Source organism: Tachysurus vachellii, chromosome 24 (genome assembly GCF_030014155.1).
Source record: "Tachysurus vachellii isolate PV-2020 chromosome 24, HZAU_Pvac_v1, whole genome shotgun sequence".
Classification (NCBI taxonomy): Eukaryota; Metazoa; Chordata; class Actinopteri; order Siluriformes; family Bagridae; genus Tachysurus; species Tachysurus vachellii.
In genome coordinates, this window is record NC_083483.1 from 16438884 (window position 1) to 16465633 (window position 26750).

A 26750-nucleotide genomic window follows, 5' to 3' on the forward strand; every position below is an offset into this window, starting at 1 on the left:
CCTTGCACTTCGTGCCACGAAGCAGACGGCCCGCTCCATAGGCCGTTCAATGGCTGCGCTAGTTGCCACGGAGAGGCACCTGTGGCTTAATTTAACCGGCATAAAGGACAAGGATAAGTCCTTTCTCCTGGACGCCCCGGTGTCGCCCCTGGGTTTGTTTGGCGACGCAGTGAATACTGTCGTCGACAGACACCAGGAGGTGAAACGCCAATCGGCGGCATTCAGGGAGTTTCTCCCTCGCCGCGGCGAGCAGCCTGGGCCTTCATCTAGCCACTCCCTGCCCCCTTCTAGTTCGCTTAGGGCAGTGAAAAAGGTTAGTGTAGCGGCCCGTGCCCCCCCGTCTAGGACTAGGGAGGCCGGTCAGCGTACCCGGGCCCAGACCCGTCAGGGGAGAGGGGACCTTAGGTCCGTTATTTCAGCCAGGCGAGCCCCAAAGGAGTCCTGATGCCCGAGGGTGGGGGCTCCTGGGGGCATCCTATTCAGGAACGCCCCCCCTACTGCCTGCCCCGCCGTCTTTGTCGTCTCGGGGGGCAGTGGGGCCTGTCTCGGCTCCCCGTTTGTGTACGGATCTTCCTGGGTTAGCGCCTGCCAGTGCGCTGTTTCAGGGCACCCGGGAGGTCTGCGCGAGGCTGTTGCCTCTGTCAGGCAGCCTGGCAGCGTGGAAACTTCTGCCAGGGGTGTCGCAGTGGGTCCTGGACACTGTAGAAAGAGGGTACAGGATCCAGTTTTCCTCCCGCCCCCCGGGCTTCCAGGGCATGTTGCCCACGATCGTGGGCGGGCACCAGGCGGTGTTCCTCCAAGAGGAACTCTGCTCGCTTCTGGAGAAAGGGGCCATAGAGCATGTTCCCCTCCCAGAGCAGGACTCCGGCTTTTACAGCCGATATTTTGTTGTTCCCAAGAAGGACGGGGGGCTGCGTCCGATTTTGGACCTGCGGGCTCTGAACTGTACTCTGAGGACCTACAAGTTCAAGATGCTCACGCTCAAGGTGATCGTGTCCCAGATCAGATCCGAGGACTGGTTTGTGACGATCGACCTCAAAGATGCTTATTTTCACATAAGCATTCTGCCAGAACACAGGAAGTTCCTCAGGTTCGCTTTCGGGGGCGAAGCGTACCAGTATCGTGTCCTTCCTTTTGGCCTAGCCCTTTCACCCCGTACGTTTACGAAGTGCATGGATGCTGCCCTGGCACCGTTGCGTCTCCAGGGCATCCGTGTACTGAATTACCTCGACGACTGGCTCATTCTGGCCCAGTCCGAGGCTATGGCAGCCAGTCATCGAGATGCTGTGCTTGCCCACATGAGGTCCTTAGGCCTCAGGCTGAACCCAGGAAAGTGTGTGCTTGCTCCTTCTCAGAGAACCACCTTTCTGGGGGTAGTTTGGGATTCCACCACGATGCGGGCACATCTGTCTCCCGCTCGGGTGGCCTCCATCTTGGCAGCAGTGAAAGCTATTCGGCTGGACCGCAGCCTCTCTGTCGCCGAGGCACAGAGGGTGCTCGGCCTCATGTCAGCAGCAGCCAACGTTATCCCTTTGGGTCTGCTTCACATGAGGCCGTTCCAGTTCTGGCTCAGGGGTGCGGGCTTTCATCCTCGCAGACATCCCCTCAGGGTTATACGGGTTACGCGCTGTGGGCTTCGTACCCTTCTTCTGTGGAAAAGACCCCGGTTCTTGGCCTTGGGTCCCATTCTAGGGGCGTGTCACCGTCGCAGGACTCTTTCGACGGACGCCTCGCTCTCGGGCTGGGGCGCGGCTTTAGATGGCCACCCGGCCCAGGGTCTATGGGAGGGCCCCTGTCTCTCGTGGCACATAAATTGCCTGGAGATGAGGGCTGTGTTTCTAGCGTTGAAACACTTTCTCCCACACCTCAAGGGCTGCCATGTCCTGGTGCGGACAGACAGCACCGCGGTGGTGTCCTATATCAATCATCAGGGCGGTCTGCGTTCACGCCCCCTGTTCAGGTTGGCGCGGCAGATTCTGCTCTGGGCAGAGACCAGGTTTCTTTCGCTGAGAGCGGTTTTTATCCCAGGGCGTGTGAATCGGGAGGCAGACTTCCTGTCGAGGCAGGTGCTGAGGCCCGGGGAGTGGCGGCTTCACCCCCATGTGGTGGAGCGAATCTGGCGGATTTTCGGCCGGGCGGAAATGGATTTGTTCGCCTCCGAGGAGTCGACCCACTGTCCGCTGTGGTTCTCCCTCTCTCATCCGGCCCCGTTGGGCCTGGATGCCCTGGTATGGACGTGGCCGAGGCTCCGTCTGTACGCCTTTCCCCCGGTAGCTCTGCTCCCGCAAGTCCTAGCCAGAGTGCGCCACGACCAGGTCAACCTTCTCCTAGTTGCCCCTCGTTGGCCCTCTCGAGTATGGTTCACGGACCTAGTCTCCCTCCTGAACGGCACTCCATGGGAGGTTCCCGTCAGGAGGGATCTCCTCTCTCAGGCGCAGGGGGCAATTCTTCACCCCCGCCCCGAGATGTGGAAGCTTTGGGTCTGGCCCCTGAGGGGGACCAGCTCCTAGACGCAGGCCTCTCGACTGAGGTGACAGAGACTCTGCTGAATGCTAGGGCTCCCTCCACTAGGAGGCTGTATGCTCTGAAGTGGAGGCTTTTTCGCCTCTGGTGTGACGAGCACTCTCAGGATCCAGTTCACTGCCCGGTTGGTACAGTGCTGGAGTTCCTGCAGTCTTGCTTTTCTCGGGGCCTGTCCCCGTCTACTCTAAAGGTGTACGTGGCCGCGGTCGCTGCGAACCACGAACCTGTCCTTGGAGCCTCCTTGGGTAGGCACCCTTTGGTCTCTTGCTTTTTGCGTGGTGTCAGGCGGCTGAGGCCTTCCTCTAGACCACGCCTTCCTTCCTGGGACCTCTCTGTGGTCCTGGAGGGGTTGGTGGAAGCCCCCTTTGAGCCCATGGAGTCAGCCTCCGAGAAGTTTCTGACCCTGAAGTCGGCTCTGCTTCTAGCCTTGGCCTCTCTCAGGAGAGTCGGTGATTTGCAGGCTTTGTCGATTGCCCCCACCTGCCTGGAATTTTCCCCCGGCATGTCCAAGGCTATCCTGCACCCCAGGCCGGGTTATGTCCCTAAGGTGCCAAGGATGGCGGGTTGTCCAATCATCCTGCAGGCCTACTGTCCCCCGCCCCATGAGTCGGCGGAACAGGGGAGGCTGCATTTGCTTTGCCCGGTAAGGGCCCTGAGGACTTACGTCCACCGCTCTAGCTCGTGGCATAACTCCTCCACCCTTTTCGTCTGTTTTGGGGGCCGGAATAGGGGTAATCCGGTTTCCAAACAGCGCCTGGCCCACTGGGTGGTGGAGGCCATTACTCAGGCCTATGAGGTGCGCGGTCAGGCCTCACCTCTCGGCATCAGGGCCCACTCCACTAGGGGTATCGCCTCATCCAGTGCTTTGGCCAGGGGTGTCCCCATTGAAGATATTTGTGCTGCGGCAGGATGGTCCTCTCCGCACACCTTTATCAGATTCTATGACCTGGACTTGGACCCCACTCCAGGGTCCCAGGTACTGCGGGGCCTGTGATGTGCTGTTGGCAGTTTGCTTGTGCTCTTTCACGGCCTCTGGCACAGTCATCGACCGGTGCGTGGCGGCGTGGGTATTGGCGTTCCCATAGCGTCAGCACTGACGCAGCGTCGAGTTCCCTCGAAAGGGAACTACACCAGGTTACGTATGTAACCCGGTTCCCTGAGAAGGGAACGAGACGCTGCGTTGCTGGCCACGCCCCGGGCGTCCGTTCGCGCTTCCTTCCGACAAATAGAAGCTGGAGCAGTGTGACGTAGATGCCCTTATATGGACTTACTGGCGAGTAATTACTCCGTCACGTGTCCTTTCCGAGCCATTAAAATGGCGTGTGCACACAGAGCTTCAGACACAACTTCCTCAAAGAAGCATTCCCATAGCGTCAGCACTGACGCAGCGTCTCATTCCCTTCTCAGGGAACCGGGTTACATACGTAACCTGGTGTAGTTTTCTATTCTTCCGTCTGCTGGATTCTCTGTTGTTGTGAATGCTGAAAGCGGCAGCATCGTTGCTCTTCCTGCCCTCATTAACAGCACGTTTTCAGATCATGTTGCCCTTGACATCACAGGCAGCACTACTTTCACTCGTATGTAAAAACACATTCAAGTTTTCTGCTAATTATGCAATGTTTGATCACAGTTCTGCTTTTGTTGCCATTGCTCAGCAGTTTAACTGTAATTAATTGGAGCACTTTTACTTTCACTTTCCTTCTTATACGAGATCTTAAATAGTGATAGCTCATGTATTAAAGCAAGAACAATACTCTAGAAAGCTGAATAATATTAGTTAGAGCAAAATGTAATAATACATATGCTAACTGTTCAATCATACAGCATTATCTAATATGTGCTTTGGAAACCTAAAAATATTTAAAAAAATAGCTGTTCCTTCTTTTTCTGTGAGGAAGTTTTGCGATTGGTTACTTTGCTGAGAAAAAACACATGCAATACTTAAACTTTGACCAAAAACTCAAAAATGCTGCTTACCTTCTGTGTATTGTCTTAAGGATGTGTGTTGAATTGTGATCCCATGGTTCCTTAACATGACCTTTCCGTAGTGGTGGTTGTTTAATGTTGTAGGCACCACAGGAACAGATTTTATGATTAATGTTGTCTTGTGTGACTTTGTCCTTCATTCAATCTTTCTGTGTCTGTTGTTCCACAGAAGCTTTGAAAACACATAGTGAAAAGGAAATTTTGGGTAAATATGTGACTTCATCTTTTTCTCCATACATATTTTAAATAATAAATATGTATTTAGTGAATTTAGGACTCATATCCACATTGAGCTCCAGTGAAAACCACTGGATGTAGATGTTCCTGTATTTAAAGGTCCAAGCACTGGTGATGCTCCACTATTGGTTCTATTGGTGAAACAGTGTTTAGCCTCATTGATTGTTGTTTTTGGTTCTATTTCCTGGTTTGTTTAGTGAATGGAGAAATACAAAATGGTAAATGGAGAAATACAAAAAGCTCTTTCTCTTCTCTGCACCATACAGACTTGTCTACAGAAGCTCTACAGGCATTTCTGGCAAGTCACAAAGCCAACTTGAAGAAGAAATATGAGTGCATTTTTGAGGGCAGAAAGGACAACAAAACTAAAATACTTCTGAAGAAGGTCTACACACAGCTGTACATCACTGAAGGAGAATTCAAAGAAGTTAACAAAGAACATGAGATTCTGAAAATTGACAAAGCTTTCAGTCTGCAGAAATCTCAGGAAAAAACAATCCACTGCAATGAGATTTTCAGTCTTCAGGGGGAAAATGAAGACAATAAAGTTGTGCTCACCAAAGGAATTGCAGGAATTGGAAAAACTGTTTCAGTGCAGAAGTTTATTCTTGACTGGGCAGAAGGAGAAGCCAACCAATCCATAGACTGTGTTTTCCTCCTTCCATTTCGAGAGATCAATTTGATTAAAGATGAAGAATTCAGCCTGCACGAATTACTGCAGGAATTCTACCCTGAACTGGAAAAACAGCGATACAAATTTGTACAAAAATCTCAAGCTTGCGTTCATCTTCGATGGGCTTGACGAGAGTCGTCTTCCGTTGGACTTCAGTGTCCGTAAGGTGAGAAGCGAACAAAAGAAAGCCTCTGTGAACGCTCTCATGACAAACCTGATTGAAGGAAATCTGCTTCCTTCTGCATTGGTCTGGATCACCTCTCGGCCAGCAGCAGCCAATCAGATCCCCTCGCAGCATGTGAGCTTGTTTACAGAAGTGTGAGGATTCACTGACAAACAAAAGGAGGAGTACTTTAAAAAGAGAATAACGGATGTAAATCATGCCTCTAAAATCATCTCACAGATTAAGAAATCTCGGAGCCTCTATATCATGTGCCACATCCCCATCTTCTGCTGGATCACTGCTACGATGCTTCAGGAGATGCTGGTGCAAAGTGATGGTGAAGAAATTCCCACTACACTGACTGAAATGTATATCCACTTCCTGCTTATACAGATGAACATCAAAAACCAGAAGTATGATGACAAAGAAGAGCGAGAGTTAAAGAAGCTGCTGGAAATGAACAGAGAACCGATCCTGAAACTGGCCAAGCTGGCGTTTACACAGCTTGAGAAAGGGAACATCATGTTCCATGAAGATGACCTGATAGAGTGTGGCATTGATGTCAGGATAGATTCAGAGTACACTGGGATGTGTGCTGAGACCTTTAAGGTAGAATCTTTGCTTCACGAGAAGAAGGTTTACTGTCTCATACATTTGAGTATTCAGGAGTTTCTCGCCGCACTCCATGTTTTCGACTCCTACACCAACAAAAACATGAATGAGTTACAATTTTTCTTCAAAGGTGTCCCTCCTATAGACACCCAGCTGGATGTTTTGCTGAAGAAGGCTGTTGATAAAGCCAAGGACAGTGAGAATGGCCATTTAGATATCTTTCTTAGGTTTCTGTTAGGAATTTCACTTGAGTCCAATCAGAAACTCCTGCAAGGCATCTTTACACAAATACAGTTAACCAAAAAGAGTATTAGCAGAGTGAGCCAGTTCATTAGGAAAAATCAGAATGTATCTCCTGATTTGTCCCCTGAGACATCAATCAATCACTTCTTTTGTCTGATGGAACTGAAAGACGGCTCCCTGTACAACCAAATCAAGAAATATCTGTGTACAGACAAGTTTCCAGATAGAGAATTGTCTCCTTCAAATTGCTCAGCTCTGGCCTACTTGATATTAATGTCAGGAGACGTTTTGGAGGAACTTGACCCGAAAAAATTCAACCCCTCTAATTTAGCCTATAGCAGACTCATCCCAGCTGTGAGCTGCTTCAGAAAAGCTTGGTGAGAATTCCTATCCAGTTCTGTTTCATTCCTTATTTACTTCCTGTTCTTTCTCCTGCTTGTCATGTGATGTTACCATCAGTCATATGGTGTTATATACTTCATTCATATAGTGCACCTTGAATCTATATATGCTGTGTCTTCAGGCTTGCTGGTTGTGAGCTGACTGAAACATGCTGGGAGACTGTGGCTTCAGCTCTAGAGGCAGAAAACTCAGTTCTGACCGAGTTGGACCTGAGTGATAATTACAGAGTTGAGAAGGGAGCAAAGTTTCTTTCTGATGGACTGAGGAGTTCACACTGTAAGCTGGAGATACTGAGGTCAGAACTGTTTGTAATATTATACCTGGAATAAACCCTAAAAACACTATTACACTGTTACTACAGACAGGTCCAAAAGTCAACATTAGAAATAGGCTTTCAGTAACTTAAACCATAAGGGTCAGGGACACAATAAACACTCACACAATCCTTTCATATTTTCATCGTTGGTGGTGTGGGGGTTTGGAGTTTGTTGATTGCTTTTATTTTACAAATTATGACTTAGTGAGAAAAAGAAATGACCTGATAACTGATTACTTTAATGGGGAACTTGCAGAGTAAAAGAATTGCAGAGTAGAGGTCTTCACAGGTCAACTTAGATCCGAAAACCACTTAGATCTAAAAGTTTCACGTGTGCCTCGGACACGGGTCGGGTATAATAATAGCGGCATCGGGTCTCGGGTAATTTAAAATGAATGTGTTTTTAACGAACGGACCCGAGAAGACCCGAACTACTGTATATTGCATGTGTGCATCGACTCGAGTCCTTTTCCAACCTCTCCTCTGTTTGCCAAGACCGCTTGCGACATCATGTGACTGACGGTAAGCTAATTTTCATTGAAACAGACCTGGAAACTGGAGATACTGAGGTCAGAACTGTTTGTTATATTATACCTGGAATAAACCCTAAAAACACTATCGTGCTGTTACTACAGACAGGTCCAAAAGTCCACATTATAAATAGGCTTTCAGCAACCTACACCATAAGGGTCAGGGACACAATAAACACTAATCCTTTCATATTTTCATCGTTGGTGGGGTTGGGGTGGGGGATTGGAGTTTGTTGGTTGCTTTTAGTTTACAAATTATGACTTAGTGAGAAAAAGAAATGACCTGATAACTGATTGACAAGAATGGACCGAGTAGAACTCATATGTGAGACACAGACTAAGGAAAAGGTTCAGAGTCTTTAATTGGGAACTTGCAGAGCAAAGGAATTGCAGAGTACAGAATAACACACAGTTTAATAATCCAAGACACAGGTGAACAGTTCTGTGCAGAATCAGTATCATAAACAGTCCAGTAATCTGTAACACAGTCAAACGGGCAAATGCAATGAGAGCAGAATTTCAAGTCATAAACAGTCCAATAATTCATAATAATAATTAACATAGTATTACAGATCAGGCAGGAACAACAATAGAGGAAAAGGCAGGATCAAACCAGACAGGAATATGGTAGAGCAGGCAGGAATGTCCATCAGAAATGGGCAAGTTCACCAGGGGGCAGGAACAAGGGTGGGATGATTAGACAGGAGCACAAGGTGAGGACAAAGACCATCTGGTGAGGACAAAGAGCTTGTGGTGTGCTTATATAACGCTGCACAATAAAAAATGGCAGCTGCACCAGAAGTAATTGTGCGTGCTGACACTGATAACTTATAATAAATACAGCTAATTGTATTTAACCTTACTTTTGAAATTGACTGTAGATTTTTGCTAATTTTCATAACTGTCTTAAGGTTAGCAAGATGCCATTTCTCGCAGTGCAGCTGTGCTGAACTTGCTTCAGCCCTCACATCAGTCTCATCTTCTTTGCATGAACTGGACCTGAGCAACAATGACCTACAGGACAGCGGACTGGAGCTGCTCCTTGCTGGACATGAAAATTTATACTGTAAATTACAAGTTCTGAAGCAAGTATAATAAATAACTTAAACAATCACTTGGCATACATACTCTTACTATTTCAGTTTATCTTTGTGTGACCTTCTTTTTACAACCACAGAGTTAAGTGCATTAATGTAAATGATGAAATCTTTGTTTATGTCTATGTTCTAAATCCAGGCTGAGCTGGTGTAACCTCACCAAGAAGAGCTGCTCATTCCTCTCCACTGTTCTCAATACTTTAAGAGAGTTGGACCTTAGTAACAATGACCTGCAGGATTCAGGAGTGAAGCTCATTTCTGAAGGACTCACCAATGAACACTGCAAACTCCAGATACTGAGGTTAGTTTTCATATGATACACTACAGCTAAACTCTGCTGGTCAGGACGTTTTCTCATTTTTTATTTTTTCCATCATTTTTTAGGTTGTCTGGCTGTTTAGTGACAGAAGAAGGATTATCTTTATTGGCAATCGCTCTGAGTTCAAACTCCTCATCAGTCCTGACAGATCTTGATCTGAGCTACAACAATCCAGGAGATAAAGGAGAAAAGCTGCTCTCTGAACTACTGAATACACACATGGGGTGAAAACACACATAGGGGTGTGGTGGTCAGGGGTGCAAATATTTTTAGCCATATATTGTTAATTACATTACACTATTAGAAATCTATTTAAAATGAATGTACATTACTAATGTTATTCTTTGACCATGATGTAACTGGTAAACCCTGCATTCTTTCTGTTGAATGGAACCAAAAAGTGCCCAATTTATCAAAGCTGGGGTCAAAAAGTATAAGTTCCTTCAAATTTTTTCTTCTTTATGCACAGCTTCTGGAGGATGTTGCTGAGGGTCTTGACCATCTAAGCAACCTTTTTCTGTACATTTCTTTTTGTTGATTTTATTCTACTTTGCAGATATAGACCCGGCTTTGTGCTTCGCAGCTATCTTTATCTCAGGTTCACAATAAACTGGTCATTTGCAGCTACAGTACAGTAGAGAGCTGTTTTTATAGACAATTGTTTAACACTGCTATATCACCTTAATTTGGTCTGCTGAATCTCTCCCTAAATTCTGTCCTATTAATATTAATTCCTGATCCAGAAAAATCTCTTGTCTAATATTTTTAAGGGCTTATTACAGTTAGACAAATGCTAATGCTGACTTATACCTCCTACTGTAAATATGATGCTATTATATCTGTTCTTGCAGATGCCTGTGAGCTCACATTCAACCCAAACACAGCCCACACACAACTGTGTCTGTCTGAGTCAAGCAAGAAGGTCTCTAGCACAGACCAAAATCAGCAGTACCCAGATCACCCAGAGAGATTTCAGGTGCATCGACATGTTCTGTGTAAGGAGACTCTGTGCCATCGCTGTTACTGGGAGGTTTGTTTCGAAGACTCGTCACCAGAAATTGGCATCGCATATCCTGATATTCCCAGGGAAGATTTTAACATGCCCCTGTTGCATGCTTACATGAAGCTTGGGTTAAACCACGTCTCATGGGCACTCTGTATCATTGACAGCAAACGTTTCTTTGCCAGACACAATTCAGAGGACACAGACATATACATACTAAAGTCAAACAGGATAAGTGTGTATCTGGACTGGCCTGCTGGAACTCTGTCCTTTTACAGCATCTCACCAGATACACACTCGCTTACACACTTGCACACATTCTGCACAGTGTTTAAGAAGCTGGTGCATCCAGGGTTCAGTGTGGAAAGCGGCTCTCTGACTTTGTGCCAGCTGGATTAAATGGTCGAATAATGGAGTGAATTGTTTAATTTTTTTAATTAAAGTTTTATGTATATTTGATGTCTTTATAAATGTCAGGATTCATTTAATTAAAGAAATGTAAAATAAGTCTAAATAAATAAAAATATATATTTCTGAAAGAATTGTAAAATGATGATAGCAGTGCAGCTTTATATGTTTCACATCATTTTCACATAAAAAAAAAACCTCAATAATATATAATTGGAAAAGTCCAGGTAATGTTTTCATAATCATCAAGAGTCCAGTTTTTTGAGGGATCCTGTGTCCACTGTAGCCTGAAGATGCCACCTGCTGCTGTTGTACCTCATCGCTTAATGGGTCAAGTGTTTACACCACAAATCCACAATAAATATAACAATTTTGGAAATCCCATTTATTGATTGATTGATTGATTGATTGATTGAGGATTTGTGTGCAAATACTTGACGCTTGAGGTGATGAGCTACAACAGCAAAGGTATAGTGTTTACTTTGGATATGCTTACCAAAGATTTATTAAGAACCCCTGTACATCTACTCATTCATGCAATTATTTAATTAGCCAATCATCTGGTTATCACAGGCCCCAAAACTGGACTGATGAAGATGGGAAATCTCAATTTCTGCTGATGCACACAGATGGTAGGATTAGAATTTAGTGCCAACAACATGAATCCAAGGACCCAGCCTGCCTTTGTGTCATCAGGCTGTTGGAGGTGGTGTAATGGTACCAGTCAGTCCTGGCTTTAATGCCACAACCTGTAGAGTGTTGCTGCAGAACATTTCCACAATTCAAATGTCTTATCAATCTGGTTTCCTGAACTTCACAGTGAGTTCAGTGGCCTTTCAGTCACTGGATCTGAATCCAGTAGAACATCTGCAGGACCCGTGTGATGTAATGATCTCAGCATGGAGCAGGACTTGTGTGATGTAATGATCTCAGCAGGGAGCAGGACCTTTTTGATGTAATGATCTCAGCATGGAGCAGGACCTGTTTGATGTAATGATCTCAGCATGGAGCAGGACCTGTGTGATGTAATTATCTCAGCATGGAGCAGGACCTGTGTGATGTAATGATCTCAGCATGGAGCAGGACCTGTGTGATGTAATGATCTCAGCATGGAGCAGGACCTGTGTGATGTAATGATCTCAGCATGGAGCAGGACCTGTGTGATGTAATGATCTCAGCATGGAGCAGGACCTGTTTGATGTAATGATCTCAGCATGGAGCAGGACCTGTGTGATGTAATGATCTCAGCATGGAGCAGGACCTGTGTGATGTAATGATCTCAGCATGGAGCAGGACCTGTGTGGTGTATTGATCTCAGCATGGAGCAGGAACAAGTCCATGCCATGAAGAGCTGAGTCTGTTAGGAACAAAAGTGAAGTCTTACTCAGTATTAGTATGGCGTTTTAAATAGAGTGAAGAAAGAAAGAAAGAAAGAAAGAAAGAAAGAAAGAAAGAGTCAAGTCTATAAACAAACTCTTGTCCTGTTTACTTTACAAATCACACGCTTTAACTGGCAGCTATTGCTCTTTCGCTGCAGACACTCAATGCGATTGGTCCAAATTTTTGACTGACACACGGATGAACCAATGAGAACTCTGTAACCTTCCGCTCGTGACGTCCCAACGCCATAAAAGCGGAAGTGTATTATCCGAATGGAACCGTGAGGATCCGCCATCAGCAGCCGGAGACCTGAAAACAACGGGATTAAATTATAAACCCGGCTTTAATTCGCTTCTGTCATACTTTATATGCCGCCCGGAGCGTTTATAGACGGAGTGTTAAGGATTCCGTCGCGTCTTTACTGAGGTTTTGTGCTTGTATTGAGTTTTGTGAGGGTAAATCATGGAGGTTTTGTGGAGCTCAGTGACGGAGGTGTCCTTAAGGAACAGCCCACAGCAGCTGAAACAGGAGGAAGGGCAGCAGGTTGGGAGCTGCTTTCATTCAGGGGGAAAAAAGATGATTGTCTCATGTGGAACATTTCATTTGTTCAAGTTTTCATCATCACATGGTTTATTTAACAGCATGATTTTACCTTCTGTTTATTTCCACCTTCATTTCTTCTTAGATATTGTGTGTGTGTGTGTGTGTGTCTGTCTGTCTGTTTGTCTGTCTGTCTTTGTGTGTATAATTACACACCATCGGTGTTGTACATAAAGTACACATTTGGTATGAACGTGTTGAGTTGGAACAGTTATCCCATCATTCAGGATCAGAATCAGGTTTATTTTCCAAGTGTGTTTACACACACAAGGCATTTGGTTCCAGCTGTTTGTGACTCTCAAAAGTACAGCCATAAATAACACTATATACTATACAAGACAATACAGACATAAATAACACTATACTATACAATAGACATAAATAACACTATACAATACAGACATAAATAACACTATACTATACAATACAGACATAAATAACACTATACTATACAATACAGACATAAATAACACTATACAATACAGACATAAATAACACTATACTATACAATACAGACATAAATAACACTATACTATACAATACACACATAAATAACACTATACTATACAATACAGACATAAATAACACTATACAAGACAATACAGATGTGATACAGACATGAGTATTAAATATAAATACAGAATATATGACAGATCAGTTATGTACATAAAGTGTGAAGTGCAAATAACACTATTGTGTAATATGGTGCTTTTTGTACAATATACAGCAGCAGTAGTGTGTGTAACGTACACAGATGATGTGATGACTGACAGTTCTGATAACGCAGTACTTATAGATATGCATTACTTATATTATCCCATCATTCCCACAACCCTCACTTGTGATGACATGGAGTCTCTCACACTGATGTCTTACTATAGAAGCTACAATGCAGGAATTTCTACAAGCCTGTCGTTTGGAGCCGCACAACTCGTGATTAGTGAAACGACGTCCTGGAGACCAGCAGACGTACTGTACGGACTGTGCAGTGGGTATGAAAATTCTACACACCCCTGTTAAAAATGCAGGTTTTTTGTGATCTGTATTACTTTTATTGTAAAATCGTGTAGATTACACAATAAATCGTATAGATTTAAAAGGGAAAAAAATAATAATTTTAGGGGGAAAAATAAAAATTTACGCAGTCGTCCAAAATGTAAACTTAACAGCATTCAGTGTTTTTGGGTACAAGTTTTTTCTTGAAAAAACATACCAACTTCATCAAATTAGCTGGACATCTCCTGTGCAAAGCTTATCGTCAGGCATCCCACAGATTTTGATTGGATTTAGATCTGGACTCTGTTTGATGAAGCCATTCCTTTGATTTGGAGGTTTGCTTGGAGTCGTCATCTTCATACTGTAAGGTAAAATTCCTCTTCATTAAACGTCTCCTTAGGCTTTAAATTGGAATTGACTGGTATTGAGGTTTAATTATTTTCTCCACCTTGATTAAAGCCCCAGTTCCAGCAAAAGAAAAGCAGCTCAACAATGCTACCATCACTATTCTTTACTGTGGTCTAATCAGACTTCAACACCTTATTCCACATAGGTTTTGTGCATTATTATTATTATTATTATTATTATTATTATTATAGGCTTTTTACATTCTCATGATTTTTCTGGACTCAAATTACGAGACGCGTCACTGTCGGGTCATATCCACTTGTTATTCAGTTTCCCATGGTGTCCAAAGTTTTGGACATTTTTGTAACCCTCTCCTGATATTTTCCACAGTGAGGTCCTGTAGCTGCTTTGTAAGCTTATGGTTTTTTCCATCTGGATGATACCACTAAAGCCACTTCAAGCTGAAGAAAAGCAGCCTTAATGCATGATGCTGCCAGTTCCATTCTTTACTGTGGGATTCTGTCCTTTTATTGGTGTGATGCGTTTTTATGGACAAAAAGTCTAACCTTGGTTTCATCAGACCATAACACATTATTCCACATGGTTTTGGGAGATTGGATTTACTTATTTGCAAACTCTAGCCAGGTTTGGAGGTTTTAATTATTTATTAATTTATTTTATTTTGGGTTTAAAAAACTTTCGCATTGCCCCCTACCTGTAGCCCAGACATATGATGAATTTGGGAGCTTGTTGTCACATGTAGAGAGTAACCAGAACAATGTTGCTGTAGGTTTCTTGGCAGCCTCCTGACCAGTGTTCTCCTGGTCTGCTCCTCAGTTTTGGGGCACGTCCTGTTCTTATTAATGTCACTGCTGATGCCATGTTTTCTCCACGTGTTTATTGTTGTATATTCAGTGACTGATATTTTTCAACAGTGAGATCTTGTACTGCTGTGTAAGCTCTCTATGGCTTCTCCAGTCAGATGTTATAAAGAAGATATCAGAATCCTAGAGGAGCAGCTGTCCTTTATTTGTGTTTTATCGGTCATGTTAATTGATAGGTGTATACTAATTAATATTTAACCTAATTTTTGAATGTGATTGGTTAATTCTGAACACTACCACATTCCTAATTATAAAAGCATGTGCATATTTCTGCAACCAGGTCATTGTACTCGAAAAAAAATTCCCTTCATCTTATTGTTTTCCACTTTTATATAATGGTTGCACTTTCACATAAAAGTTGCAAAAGTATTTGACATGATTTGTTTCTTTATTTTACACAACAAAAACCTGCCATGTTAAGGGGTGTTTAGACGTATTATATCCACTGTACACTCGAGTGAGTCGAAGGTGCTTGTACACTGATGTTCACACATCAGCAGAAAAGTCAGATATTTTTAAAGCTTGTTAGTGAATCTTAGACTTTTACACCTGGTTCATCCACTTGTTCTAGATGGCTATTATTAATAATTCTACTCTGAAACTGAACCTTCGAACCTTGACTAATTACTCAATATAAATTATCTATAGAAAAACAATGTTCTTTTTACTGATCGTGCTTTTTTCCATATTTTGCAACAGGAATTTCAGGACTTTTTTCTGCCTACGATGCAGCCCATGTCCACGTTGATGCAACACCTTGAAGACAGTTCTGGAGAGACACACAAACTCCAGGAAGATGTGAACAGTTTGATACTTGACATTAAAACAGAACCAGATCTATTGGATATCGAATCATTTGTATACAATGATGAGCGAGAAGATTTACTGACCTCTAAAGACGGATGGGAGTGCGACTCTGAACAGGGGGACGAGTTCACCATCGAGCAGTGCGACGACGGACGCGGTACGTTAACTATTATTAAAAAGGAGCCTCTGGAAGAAGACTTGCTTTTGTGTGGTGAGCTTCCACCAAACTGTAAACCTGAATCAATAGAAATTTCTAATAGTGAAGAAGAAGAAGAAGAATGTGACATATCGTTGGAGGGAAGTGTGGAGGTCAACATGACAGGTACGGCAAATGAATCTGAGAATTTCCTTATTGCCAATGCACTTTCTTTTACTGATCTTTATTTCTGTTAGGGCTGGGCGATATGGCTGAAAACTGTATCACGATATCAGTGTTTCATATCGGTCAATATCGATAATTATTGATATTTTTTATGACCCATTTAAAATAAGGACCAGGAGAAAAATATATTACATTTAAACATTTTTATTTTAAACTTAACCTTCCTCTGATCGTAATCCCCTCAGTTATTAAGACAGAAATGTCAACAAGCAGGAAAACTCTAATAATTATAATGTAAACATGAGTCTAAAGTCACAATGAACACTTAACTGTTATCTCTTAACATTTAAGGTGTGAAATGAAAGAACATGTAAGAAATGCTTAATAAAGTGAAATAAAATAGTGCAAAGTGTTAAATATAAACATCAAGAAACCTGAGAATTTAGTGTAAGTTTAGTGCTAGGAAGTTCACTAGCTGTTCACCTTCTGTGTGCAGTGTTTTGTAAACAGAAATAAAACTGAGGTAGACTGAGATACATCTGTGATATAAAACACAAACCTGATACACTACAGTAACATTGTTTGAAATATAAAACCTGCAGAAATATGAAAGTAGCTGACTTTTCCTCTTTTATTTACAATTTCCTCGCTCGCTGCGGCTCATTTTCTGCTTCAGTCGCCGGTTACTGAAGAGGAATCCAGCAGACCGGCACGAGACGACGATATGGCGCAACCAAACGTGATACTGTTACATCATTGGCTGTTAGCGTGTCACTCCCTACATTGCTAGGTTACCAGAGAGTGAGTGCCTTTGGTAATGCAACCAAACTTGCTTCGCAACCTCTGTTTTCTTCCGACTAAGAATAAAAAAATATCAAATGTTTTATTGAACATATTTTTTATTGATATCGATCATGTGTCTATCGCGATACATATTGTTATCTTTTTATCACCCAGCCCTAAGTTCTGTTGAATAAATGATTTAAAACTGAGAGAAATGGATTTTGACTATTTAAGAAATCCTCCCAGCCACACTGTAAACATTAGTCAGAAACGGTTTGAGGACAATGACAAAGCTCTTGGTGTTGACTTGGCCTCTAAATTCCTGGGATATCAATGTGAATGAAGGTCTGTGGGATGTGCTGAACACACAAGTCTGATTCATGGAGGCTCCACTGCTGCTGTCTTGGTACCAGATAACACTCCACACCTAGACAACATTAGGCAGGTGGTTTTATGTTATGGCTGATCGGTGTATGCTTATTTAACATTTATTGATCACATTACCATGACAACATCTGATAGGATATTAAATATTTCTGACATAATGCTGACCTAATCAAATATGTGATGACTCTGATTAGAGCAGTATTTTAAAGTTTAATACCTGTCAAAACACACAAATAACTTCCTTTTGGATCGAGTTAATGAACGTGTGGTTTGTTTGTATTAAGAAGGCGTACAGGATTAGCAAGTTTGGTGCAGCTCAATGGTTATTAATGAGAAACATGTCTAAGGGGCTGCAGATGAGCTCCAGGACAACGAAAATTGCCCGATTGTTGAAAAATAATAAAATTAATAAATAGAAATTTATGTTCTTCCTCCACACCATGCACTAGACCGGAACAAGTTCAAACAGCTTTTATAACAGTAAAACCTTACTGAACCATTGTGATGAGCTCAGTGAACGGTGTGCTTGGTGCACTGGGTGATGATTGATGTGAGTGATTGATACTTTTATGTTTTTTCTCATGCCAGTTTCTAACTTTTCTTGTGCTAGGCGAGTGCTCCTACCTGCCCTCTGCTAAAGTCTTTAAGTCATGCTCTGAATGTGGAAAGGTGTTTTCTACCTCATCCTCCTATAACAGGCACATGAGGATACACAGGGGTGAACGGCCTTTCCAGTGCTTTCAGTGCAGTAAGACGTTCACCCAATTCTCTTCATTTAAAATACATCAGAGGATACACACCGGAGAAAAGCCTTATCACTGCTCCGAATGTGGAAAAACTTTCAGCCGCTTAGACGCCCTTCACCTCCATCAGAGAACTCATACCGGAGAAAAGCCGTACCAGTGCGCTCACTGTCCCAAAACCTTCACTCGCCTACATGTGCTTCAGAACCATCAGAGGACGCATACTGGCATAAAGCCATATCAGTGCTCACACTGCGCTAAAACCTTTACACGCTTGTGCAGCTTTAAAATACACACCAGAAGGCACACCGGAGAGAAACCTTACCTGTGTGGAACCTGCGGGAAACAGTTTGCGGACGCCTCAAACCTGAAGAACCACCAGAGGGTCCACACGAAAGAGCGGCCATATCAGTGCGCGCTGTGCAACAAGACCTTCATTCAGCTGGGTCACCTGACAAGTCATCGGAGAAAAACCCACATTATAGAGACAGTAACGGTCCTCTGACTGGGGGAAGACTTGCACCTTGTTATCTGTATGTCTTTACAGTAAGAAACACTTTCTTTACTAGGAGGTGAAATGACTTACCTACACTTATCAATGCACTACATACATACGGCATGAATTAATGACTGTTCAGTAGATTATATGTGGTTATATACATATGCTTTAATATTCCTATGGTATTATTTTTTTCTCTGCAGTTACTTTATATAATCAACATCTGACATCATGAGTTGTATTCCTTTCTATACATTTATCTATAATATTTCTTAATTTCTATCTTTTTTAATGACATATTGTGCAGTAAAAACAAACGTTGTGTATTCTGTTTAAATGCTTGCTTAAATAATGCAATAATCTTTTTGATATTTTTGCCAAATCACTACACAGTTTGTTCCAAATACAATGATACACATAAGTGTGTATATTAGATTTAAAAGTCCAAATATCTAATATATGACATTTGAAGCAACCTTGTACCTTGAGGAACAAATCATTTTTACCTGATAGATTGTACCGTTCTCACTGCTATTTAAATCTCTGTGGTCCATTTCTTTCATAACTGTTATTGACAATCTTTGCCAGATCATGAACCATGAATGACTGTAGTGTCATTTTGTCAACTCAAATGTTATCTAGTAAATACATGCATTTATTTATACATTTCATTGATTGTTGTTTCTTTCCTAGAAAATTACTGTTCTTATATATTTGGACACTTTATTAGAAACTCCTGTGCACTTATTTATTCATGTGGAAACGTTCACATCAGCCATCAGAATGGAGAAAAACGTGGTCTCTGTGATTTTGACTGGGTTGGTTTCAATATCTGCTGATTTACTAGAGTTTAAACAGAATGGTGAGAATGACAATGTCATAAATCCGTGGACCCAAACTGTCTTGTGTCAACATTCTAGGCTTGAGTGCCACAGTCATCTTGGGTATTGGTTGCTGACCCTGTGACCTTCCAATAACAGGATGAACTGGAGATTCAGAACAGGAATTGCATGAGGTTGTAGCATCGAACAGTTTCAAACATCTTAAACACATAAGAGTCAAATCTTAGCCAGCATTAGCATAGTGTTCCTAATACAGTGTTCAGTGAAACATCTAGTCTAGAAACAAACTCTTATACAAAACGCATACTGAAAGTGACACACGGTGCAGACGATCGATCCGAATGTTCTAACTTCCTGTTTGACACGAAGCGAAACTAATAAACCGCACAGCTACAAAGCACTCATTTCTAAATTGCTGGATGTCCTGAGTAGCATTTCCGCATGTAAACCCTGTAGAATGACGTCACTTTTTATGCAATGATGATGAGAGGCTAACGGTGCTAGGTCTTGAATCGCTAAAGCCAACAATATAGGGCCAAATATGAAATGTCCATTGGGAACAATTCATAACTTTCCAAGCCTGGTCCTGGAGAACACCCGTCCTCCATTTTAGGGTTCTAACATACACACTACCAATTAAAGAGGGCTGTTCATTTAGCTGATTATTTAAATGAGGTGTTTTAGAACATGGAAAATGGAAACAGGATTCTCCAGAACCGGGAATACCTTCAAGTCATTTTTCAGTTGAAACAGAAATTAAAAACCATGTAGTGAAATCTAGCATTGTGGTATATTATAAACCAAGATGTAACATCAGCACAAACCTGGTTGCCAAATGTTTCTTCACAGTTTGAATCTTGATCAAATTTCCCTCTGCAGGATTTCCAGTGTAGCTGCAGCTGTCGCTTGATTTAGAGAAAAGTGTCTTCACAGCACATCCAGTGGATAACGCACAAAGTTTGCAGTATGATCTTGAATTCCTCTTATTTTAAAGGGTCTAGAAGGTGACAGCGAAATCCGGTGATTCCAAAGCTTCCAGTGTGCCAACACTTTTGCACAGCTCAGAGATTTCAATCTTATCAGTGTCCTCGAGCAGGTTTCATGTATTTGGTGAGGATTGCAGTCCGTCAGCAGATTCAGTAACGAGTGCAGTCAGTATCCACAGATCTTCACACACTCAGTACAGCTGAGTTCACTTCAGAGTGAAGCCTGTTCACTGTACAGTACCACGTCTGGGAAAATGTCGAAAAGCCGGACCAGTGCAGGGCTTCTTACTCGTCCGTCCTGAAGAACCAGCAGAAGACTCGACAGAAAACACGCTTTAACTCTGCACAGGTTACAAAGCAACTCCTTTAGAGAATAAAGAGCACAATGTAAAGATACATTGTGTTGTGGCGCATTTGTAATTACAGTATACTGTAAGTAAGAAGCTATGTGATGAATGTTAAGAATGTAACAGGAAGTCGAGGCGACGTTTAAACCCCAGCTAATGTGCACGGTAATGATGGAATATTCTCAGTGTGTTGCGTAATCATGTCATTACTTCTTCAATTCTTGTCATTTTTTCTTTTAATTCTTTTACAATAAAAAAAAATGTTTAAGTGTCTTGATAAACTAAAAAGAGTGACTGAGTTTGTGCTCACAAATTGTTCCTGCCCTCAACAAAGACTGAATCTTACACCAAAGTGACTATGCATGAGGTCAGTTTTATTTTCCTATTTTATTTTAGCTTTCCATATTACAGAAACGTCACGACACGTTTTTCTTTGGTTTATTATGATGATTTGCACTGGGTGTAAAAGTCAAAGTTTTAAGTCAGTTGAGAAGCATACATTATTATGCATCATTACAACCATATATATATAATATATATATATATATATATATATATATATATATATATATATATATATATATATATATATATATATATATATATATGGTATATATATATATGTATCTCTGAAACAGTACACAGTGACATGGACCATGGAGCTACACAGAACAGCACAGAGATAAGAACTTAAAGTAAGTTATTATTCCTAGACACATAAAGTGAATCTGTACATCACTAGATTAAATATCTGCTACTGTATTGTATTTCATGCCCTTCACAGCACAGTGATTAACAGCACCATGTTACAGTGGAGTTGAGGTAGCTTCAGGCTGGACTTTATCATGTGTACCATAATTTAAAAAGGTTATAAATAAGATGCAGAAACATTTAAGCACATAAAGTCATCTACATGTATCCCAATTAAGAGGAAATGTTTCTCACAAATAAAATAACTCAAACAGAAAAGTGCACTTCTGTTGTATCTTTGGTCAGTTCACAACAAAACTTAATTATCTGTTTTTTCCCTGAATTTAAAAACAGCCAGATGTGTAAGATGAACACTTTCACTTTGAAGTGCTGCTGTAGTTTATGTTCACAGGGCCATTAAAGGTTCCAGACAGAGCAGGAGCACTGATGTTGCTTCCACTGTCAGCTGAGATGTTTACTGACACTTTAGCAGCCTGAGAAGAAGAGGAGGAAGAGGAAGATACACCGTCTCCTTCTGCTGCCTCAACTTGGGCTGTACAAGAGAGAGAGAGAGAAAAGAAGAAAGAAGAAGAATATTATAAATAAAAGTGGCTTATTTATTTGTTTATTCGTTTGTTTATTTATTTGTTTATTTTTTATTGATATAGTTCAAAATTTCTAAAGAAATGAGTTTTAGAATGTCTGTTCTTCCCATAAACAAATAAGTCATGATATGTTTGCACACCTGCCTTTTAATAATCATTGAACATATCAGATATTAAACACAGATTTATGACATACGGATGAAACAATGGATTAAATAATGAATTCATTTAAATGTCATTTTTGTTCAAACGATTAATATGTTGTTAGTTGCAGCTCTAAAAAGGAAATTAAAACTCTACATGCTGGGGCATTATTTGTTGTATTTGTAAAAAATGCTTTTACCTTCTGCCTTCAGTTTCTTTTCCAAGTCATTGGCGAGTTTGTTCTGTCCTATCTGTTTAAGAACCTGTACGGTGACTTTGGCAGCTCCTGGTGGTTCGTACTGATTCACCATCAGGTCCACAATGTCACGTTGTTTAGCATTCTCCAGTTTGCAGCGGGAAATAGGTTCAAAACCCTGTGCATTGTTGTTTGTCAGGGACCATTTAAATCTCTCAAAGTCCTCCTTGACCAGTTCGTCCAAGGTATTGAGGAGCAGGAAACCGATGGAGGACATTTCTCTTCTCACTGAGAAGGTAACCAGAAATGTCGGTCAGTAAGAAGGTAAGAAATGAAACCTAATGCTGAATGCTGTTGGAAATTAAGTTGATAGAAATTAAAGGCTTCTTCAAAACCAGAGTAACAGGTAAAAACAATGAAGTCTTTAGATTTACTACTGCTGATGTGACATCAAGCCGAACATCAAACAAGACAAGTTTCCATCCACATTTCACACTGTTCTAACAACAACAACAATAATAAAAACAATAGTAATAGTAACAATAATAATAATATTATTAATAATAATAAAAACAATGCTACTACTACTAATAATAATAGTAATAAAAACAATACTAATAATAGTAATAGTAACAACAACAACAACAATAATAATAACAACTACAACAACAATAATAACAACAACAACAACAACAACAACAACAACAATAATAATAATAATAATAATAATAAAGCACTGCGGATTGCCCTCTCCCTGCTCTAGATGGAAAGCTGCACAGACTACTGACTACAGACTACTAATTACAGACTACCGATTACAGACTACTGATTACAGACTACAGACTACTGGACTTTTGGGGATCAGTCACATGATCCGTCCATCGGTGTGTATTAAAGAGTTTTTTATCAGGCTGTGACTCTGAAATCTCACAGAAAATAAAGGTATAAAACCTGCCGACACTATTTACAGCTACACCTGTAAATATAAATAGATTTGTTAGGCTAAAGCTCTACACCGAATGTTTAGGCAGAAAAAACGCTGTTTTCTTCTTCTTCACTAAAAGGTTTGTTAATTACAGGAAATGAGCTACAGGATTTCAGTCAAGTCACAAAGTTATAAAACTTTCCACAAGTTTTGTGAATATCATCATTACTTCAGGTTACTTACCTCAAAATCCAAAATGTTCTGTTTAATTCAAAGTTCCGACTTTTAATCTCCGATATCTTTATACCGGAGGGAATGCTTTCACTTTCACTTCCTTTATATACATTAGACTCTGTTTACTGCGCAGCTGTCATGTCATAGAGTCATTGTGTCATGTTATAGTGTCATTGTGTCATGTCATAGAGTCACTGTGTCATGTCCATAGCGTCAGTTTACAGCTTAAAGTTACTACAATACTAATTAACATTTTAATCACTTATCCATCACAAAGGATGTTAAAGTTATTTACTCTATGATTCTTTATTTTATTATTATTTATTGTTTAATTTAATGTGCATTAGCTTTATGATGCACTACACACTTAATCTCACTCTACATCAGAAATAAAGGTATTTAATTCCAATTATTTTACTGTATTTTATGTTTCATAATTCTATCGTATCGATTAATAAATTGATAAAATATTATTAATTATATTAAGATTCCTAAAAGTTGCCCCCATTATGGGGCAACACAAGTTTGTGTTTCTACAGGTTAAGTAGGTGAAGTCGTTTTGAATTGTCAGCCTTCATTTCCACCCATGTAAACAAATGTCCACTTCAGAAGCTGTGGTGCTTTAAATAAGATTAGCAGGCTGTCTAAATGTGAACAACTGCCTATAAACTGAATTATAATACTATAAAGACACAGAGATCTCCTCATAATGATTCCTAAGGATGATCATATGATGTCCTTTGTCTTTGTAATAAGCACTTTATCACCACTAATTGAATGTTCAGCTGCTAGTAAAAATTTGACTATTATTATTTGTGAGGATCCTCAGTGTAACAACTCCATTTGTTATATAAAGCCAGTTAATCAAACAGCCCCGGTTTCATTCAGGTCGTCTTTATTACAGCTGAACACAGTCCCTGTCCTTCATCATACATCCTGTAAAAATGTCTTTATATTCTTTTCACTTGTTGAGTTTCTTGCAAATAATTTTTTTATGTTTTTGATGTTTTGATTTTTTCTAGAACGAAATATAAAATTATTTATTAATTCAACACTTTTTTACATTTTTGTGGAAAAAACCAGACTCCTGCACCTTAAAGTGACCTCGCTTCATATCAGGGCTGTTACACTGCTGTATATATTGTATTTAAATCATTTAATCAAATCATTTGTAATAAACAGATTATAGTGCATTACAACATAAAACCCCTAAACAAAAAAGTTTAATAATGTTTTAACTATTTAATAGTTCTGTATTCTTTATATCTCCTTTCTTTCTATTTTTATTAATTGCATCCTTTCATTTCATGTTTTTTTTTTCTATGTGAGTGTTTGTGTAGTAAATGTACAATATCATTAAAACAGTGTATTTTATATTCATTGCATTTATTTATTTTATTCTCTTAATATCTGATCACTAATGTTAATGAAGCACAAAAGCTTCTCTGTTCATCAACAATTCAGCTGCCGAGTCCACGTGGAAGCCACACGTCAGGTTTGTTTAAGTGAAATTTTAAATATATGTGTTTTATATTCCATCATTCTCAACCCCAAGGTCCTCCTCCTCCTCCCCCTCCTCCATCATCATCCTCCTCTCCATCCTGCTCTTTCTTCTTTTTCTTCTTCTTGTCCTCCACTTTGTATTTCTGCCGGCGGATGGCATCTGTGAAGCTTCGTCTCTTGCTCTCGTCGTACTCCTCGTTCATCAGGAAGTTGCGGTCGATGAGTTCAGCTGCTTCCTGCCAGTTCTGGAAGCAGTCAGTTCCCAGAGAGCAGATCTCCATCATGGCATTGGGAGAGAGAACCGAGCAGTCAGGACGCAGAACCACCACCGTGGGTATATCCTCCACCTCGAACATAACCCCCAGCTCTCTGTTAAACACACACACACACACACACACACACACACACACACATATACACACATACACACACATACACACACACATACACACATATACACATACATACACACACACACATACACACATTCACTCAGTGGTACTTTGTGCAAATAACATGTAAAATGTAATCAGCTGTCAAAAATTTATTGTAATAACTTTTTATTATTTTAAATGATCATATTCACCTGCAATTATCTTTATAACCTGTAAATAGCTTAAAATAAAGAATAAAGAACCAGCTAAAATGTAAGATTGGATTTAGAATTTTTTTTTTAATTGTATTTCAATCTAAAATTTATTTTAGCTAAAAAAATTATATGAATCAAGCTTTAGTTCTGCTAAATTGATTAGATTTAGTTTTTTATTTTGTCAGTAAGCTGCACAACAAATGCACACATCTGATAAACATTTTTAACGTGTAGGAATCCGTCCACCATATAAAAGGTTATTTGTTTTTTAATCCTTTGGGAAATTTGTTAGAGAACCAGAAATTGTGCACTCCACATAGCAGGCAGCTTAAACACCCTACTTCCTGTAAGGATCTTCGAAGGGCAGGAAGAGGCAGCGTTTGGGAAGCTCCTTCAGAAACTTGTCCTGCTGCTCCTCCGTGGTGTCGTATGAGATGTAGAGCAGGACCAGCTGAGCTGAGCGCTCGACGTAGAACTCATCTGTTAGCTTCTTGAAGAAGTCTTTGAGTGTAGGTGCGAATTCCTGACACCTCTCACAATCACCGGAGCCGAAGAAGAGCATGAGGATCCGGTTCTGCAGGCGCAGGATGATCTCGCGCTCTGTGTCCAACTCATCACGGTCCTTATTGTTTTTCACCAGAACTTTGTGAAAGAAGAGATCCACCATGACAGGACCTGAAAATGTGAAAAAGTAAAAGGGTTTCGTTTAGAACTCACACCCACTTTCACAGGAATTCTGACCACTTCTGTTCACACTACTGATCACTCCCATCAGTTCCAGCAGGAATTCTTGTAACCTGTCCGCTCTCATTTACTCCCACAGAAATTCAGACCATTCCCAAATATTCACACTACGGACAATTTTCCAGAGATGCCAATCAACCTACCATGCATGTCTTTGGACCGGGGGAGGAAACCGGAGTACCCGTAGGAAACCCCCGAGGCACGGGGAGAACATGCAAACTCCACACACACAAGGTGGAGGCGGGAATCGAACCCCCAACCCTGGAAGTGTGAGGCGAACGTGCTAACCACTAAGCCACCGTGCCCCCCTAAGTCCTTAAACACTTTAATGTTAATTATTGTGACCTTTATTCATCTCTGTGATTCATATCTGACCACATGACCAATGTTTATTGAGTCTGGATGCACATCTCCATGTGGTACTTCTAGAGTTACCTTAGTTAGCAGAGCCGAATCAATATGACTCATGTTCATGGTATTGTAACGATCCAACAAGTACCACAGTAGCTGTTTGTACAGTAGGTTTACAAAATAACCTTGCACTGTCTATGAATATTAAATCCTGTGGTGACAGAAACTGATCGGATATTGTTTAAAGTTTACTTGTAAGAAAAATTCTCAGAAACGTCTAGACCTGGTTCCTCTCAGCAGTACACACTCTTAACACTAATCTGATTCACAACA

General features: G+C 41.1%; 3 protein-coding genes and 1 pseudogene across 12 annotated transcripts in view; 2 read left to right on the forward strand and 2 right to left on the reverse strand.

Annotated features, from left to right (window-relative positions):
• The first annotated feature begins 4620 nt into the window (after positions 1-4620).
• Positions 4621-10503, forward strand: LOC132839104 (NACHT, LRR and PYD domains-containing protein 3-like; annotated as a pseudogene).
• A 1631-nt stretch (positions 10504-12134) lies between these two features.
• Positions 12135-18925, forward strand: LOC132839880 (zinc finger protein 239-like). 10 transcript variants are annotated; one of them, XM_060861101.1, is made up of 5 exons: positions 12135-12435; positions 13374-13484; positions 13723-14481; positions 15420-15849; positions 17630-18925. In XM_060861101.1, the coding sequence occupies exons 3-5, from the start codon at positions 14317-14319 to the stop codon at positions 18265-18267; spliced, it is 1233 nt and encodes a 410-aa protein (XP_060717084.1). In that variant the 5' UTR covers positions 12135-12435; positions 13374-13484; positions 13723-14316; the 3' UTR covers positions 18268-18925. The 10 variants fall into 10 exon arrangements, with proteins under 10 accessions (XP_060717084.1, XP_060717079.1, XP_060717081.1 ...); XM_060861096.1 differs by having other exon boundaries at positions 12135-13856; positions 14227-14481; XM_060861098.1 differs by having other exon boundaries at positions 12135-13484.
• Positions 18926-20878: 1953 nt separating this feature from the next.
• Positions 20879-23341, reverse strand: si:ch211-114l13.9 (uncharacterized protein LOC796649 homolog). Its single transcript, XM_060860394.1, has 3 exons — positions 23240-23341; positions 22075-22359; positions 20879-21679 (listed from the first exon to the last, which is right to left on the reverse strand). The coding sequence occupies exons 2-3, from the start codon at positions 22346-22348 to the stop codon at positions 21504-21506; spliced, it is 450 nt and encodes a 149-aa protein (XP_060716377.1). The 5' UTR covers positions 22349-22359; positions 23240-23341; the 3' UTR covers positions 20879-21503.
• Positions 23342-24774: 1433 nt separating this feature from the next.
• The window catches only part of nxnl1 (nucleoredoxin like 1), a 2241-nt gene continuing 265 nt past the window's right edge, over positions 24775-26750 (reverse strand). Inside the window, exons 2-3 of the mRNA XM_060860783.1 lie at positions 25664-25997; positions 24775-25102 (exon numbers count right to left, since the gene is read on the reverse strand). Of these exons, the coding sequence (XP_060716766.1) occupies positions 24775-25102; positions 25664-25989 (654 nt within the window). The 5' untranslated portion in view covers positions 25990-25997. The remainder of the gene's footprint in view (positions 25103-25663; positions 25998-26750) is intronic.

Excerpts from the sequence above, each read along its gene's own strand:
- LOC132839880 (XM_060861095.1), top strand. The coding sequence starts at position 14,317 with ATGCATGATGCTGCCAGTTCCATTCTTTACTGTGGGATTCTGTCCTTT. Across the intron at positions 14,482-15,419 it reads TATTTGCAAACTCTAGCCAG|GAATTTCAGGACTTTTTTCT; the intron begins GTTTGGAGGTTT and ends ATTTTGCAACAG. Across the intron at positions 15,850-17,629 it reads TGTGGAGGTCAACATGACAG|GCGAGTGCTCCTACCTGCCC; the intron begins GTACGGCAAATG and ends TTCTTGTGCTAG.
- si:ch211-114l13.9 (XM_060860394.1), bottom strand. The coding sequence starts at position 22,348 with ATGTCCTCCATCGGTTTCCTGCTCCTCAATACCTTGGACGAACTGGTC. Across the intron at positions 21,680-22,074 it reads AAAGAAACTGAAGGCAGAAG|CCCAAGTTGAGGCAGCAGAA; the intron begins GTAAAAGCATTT and ends TCTCTTGTACAG.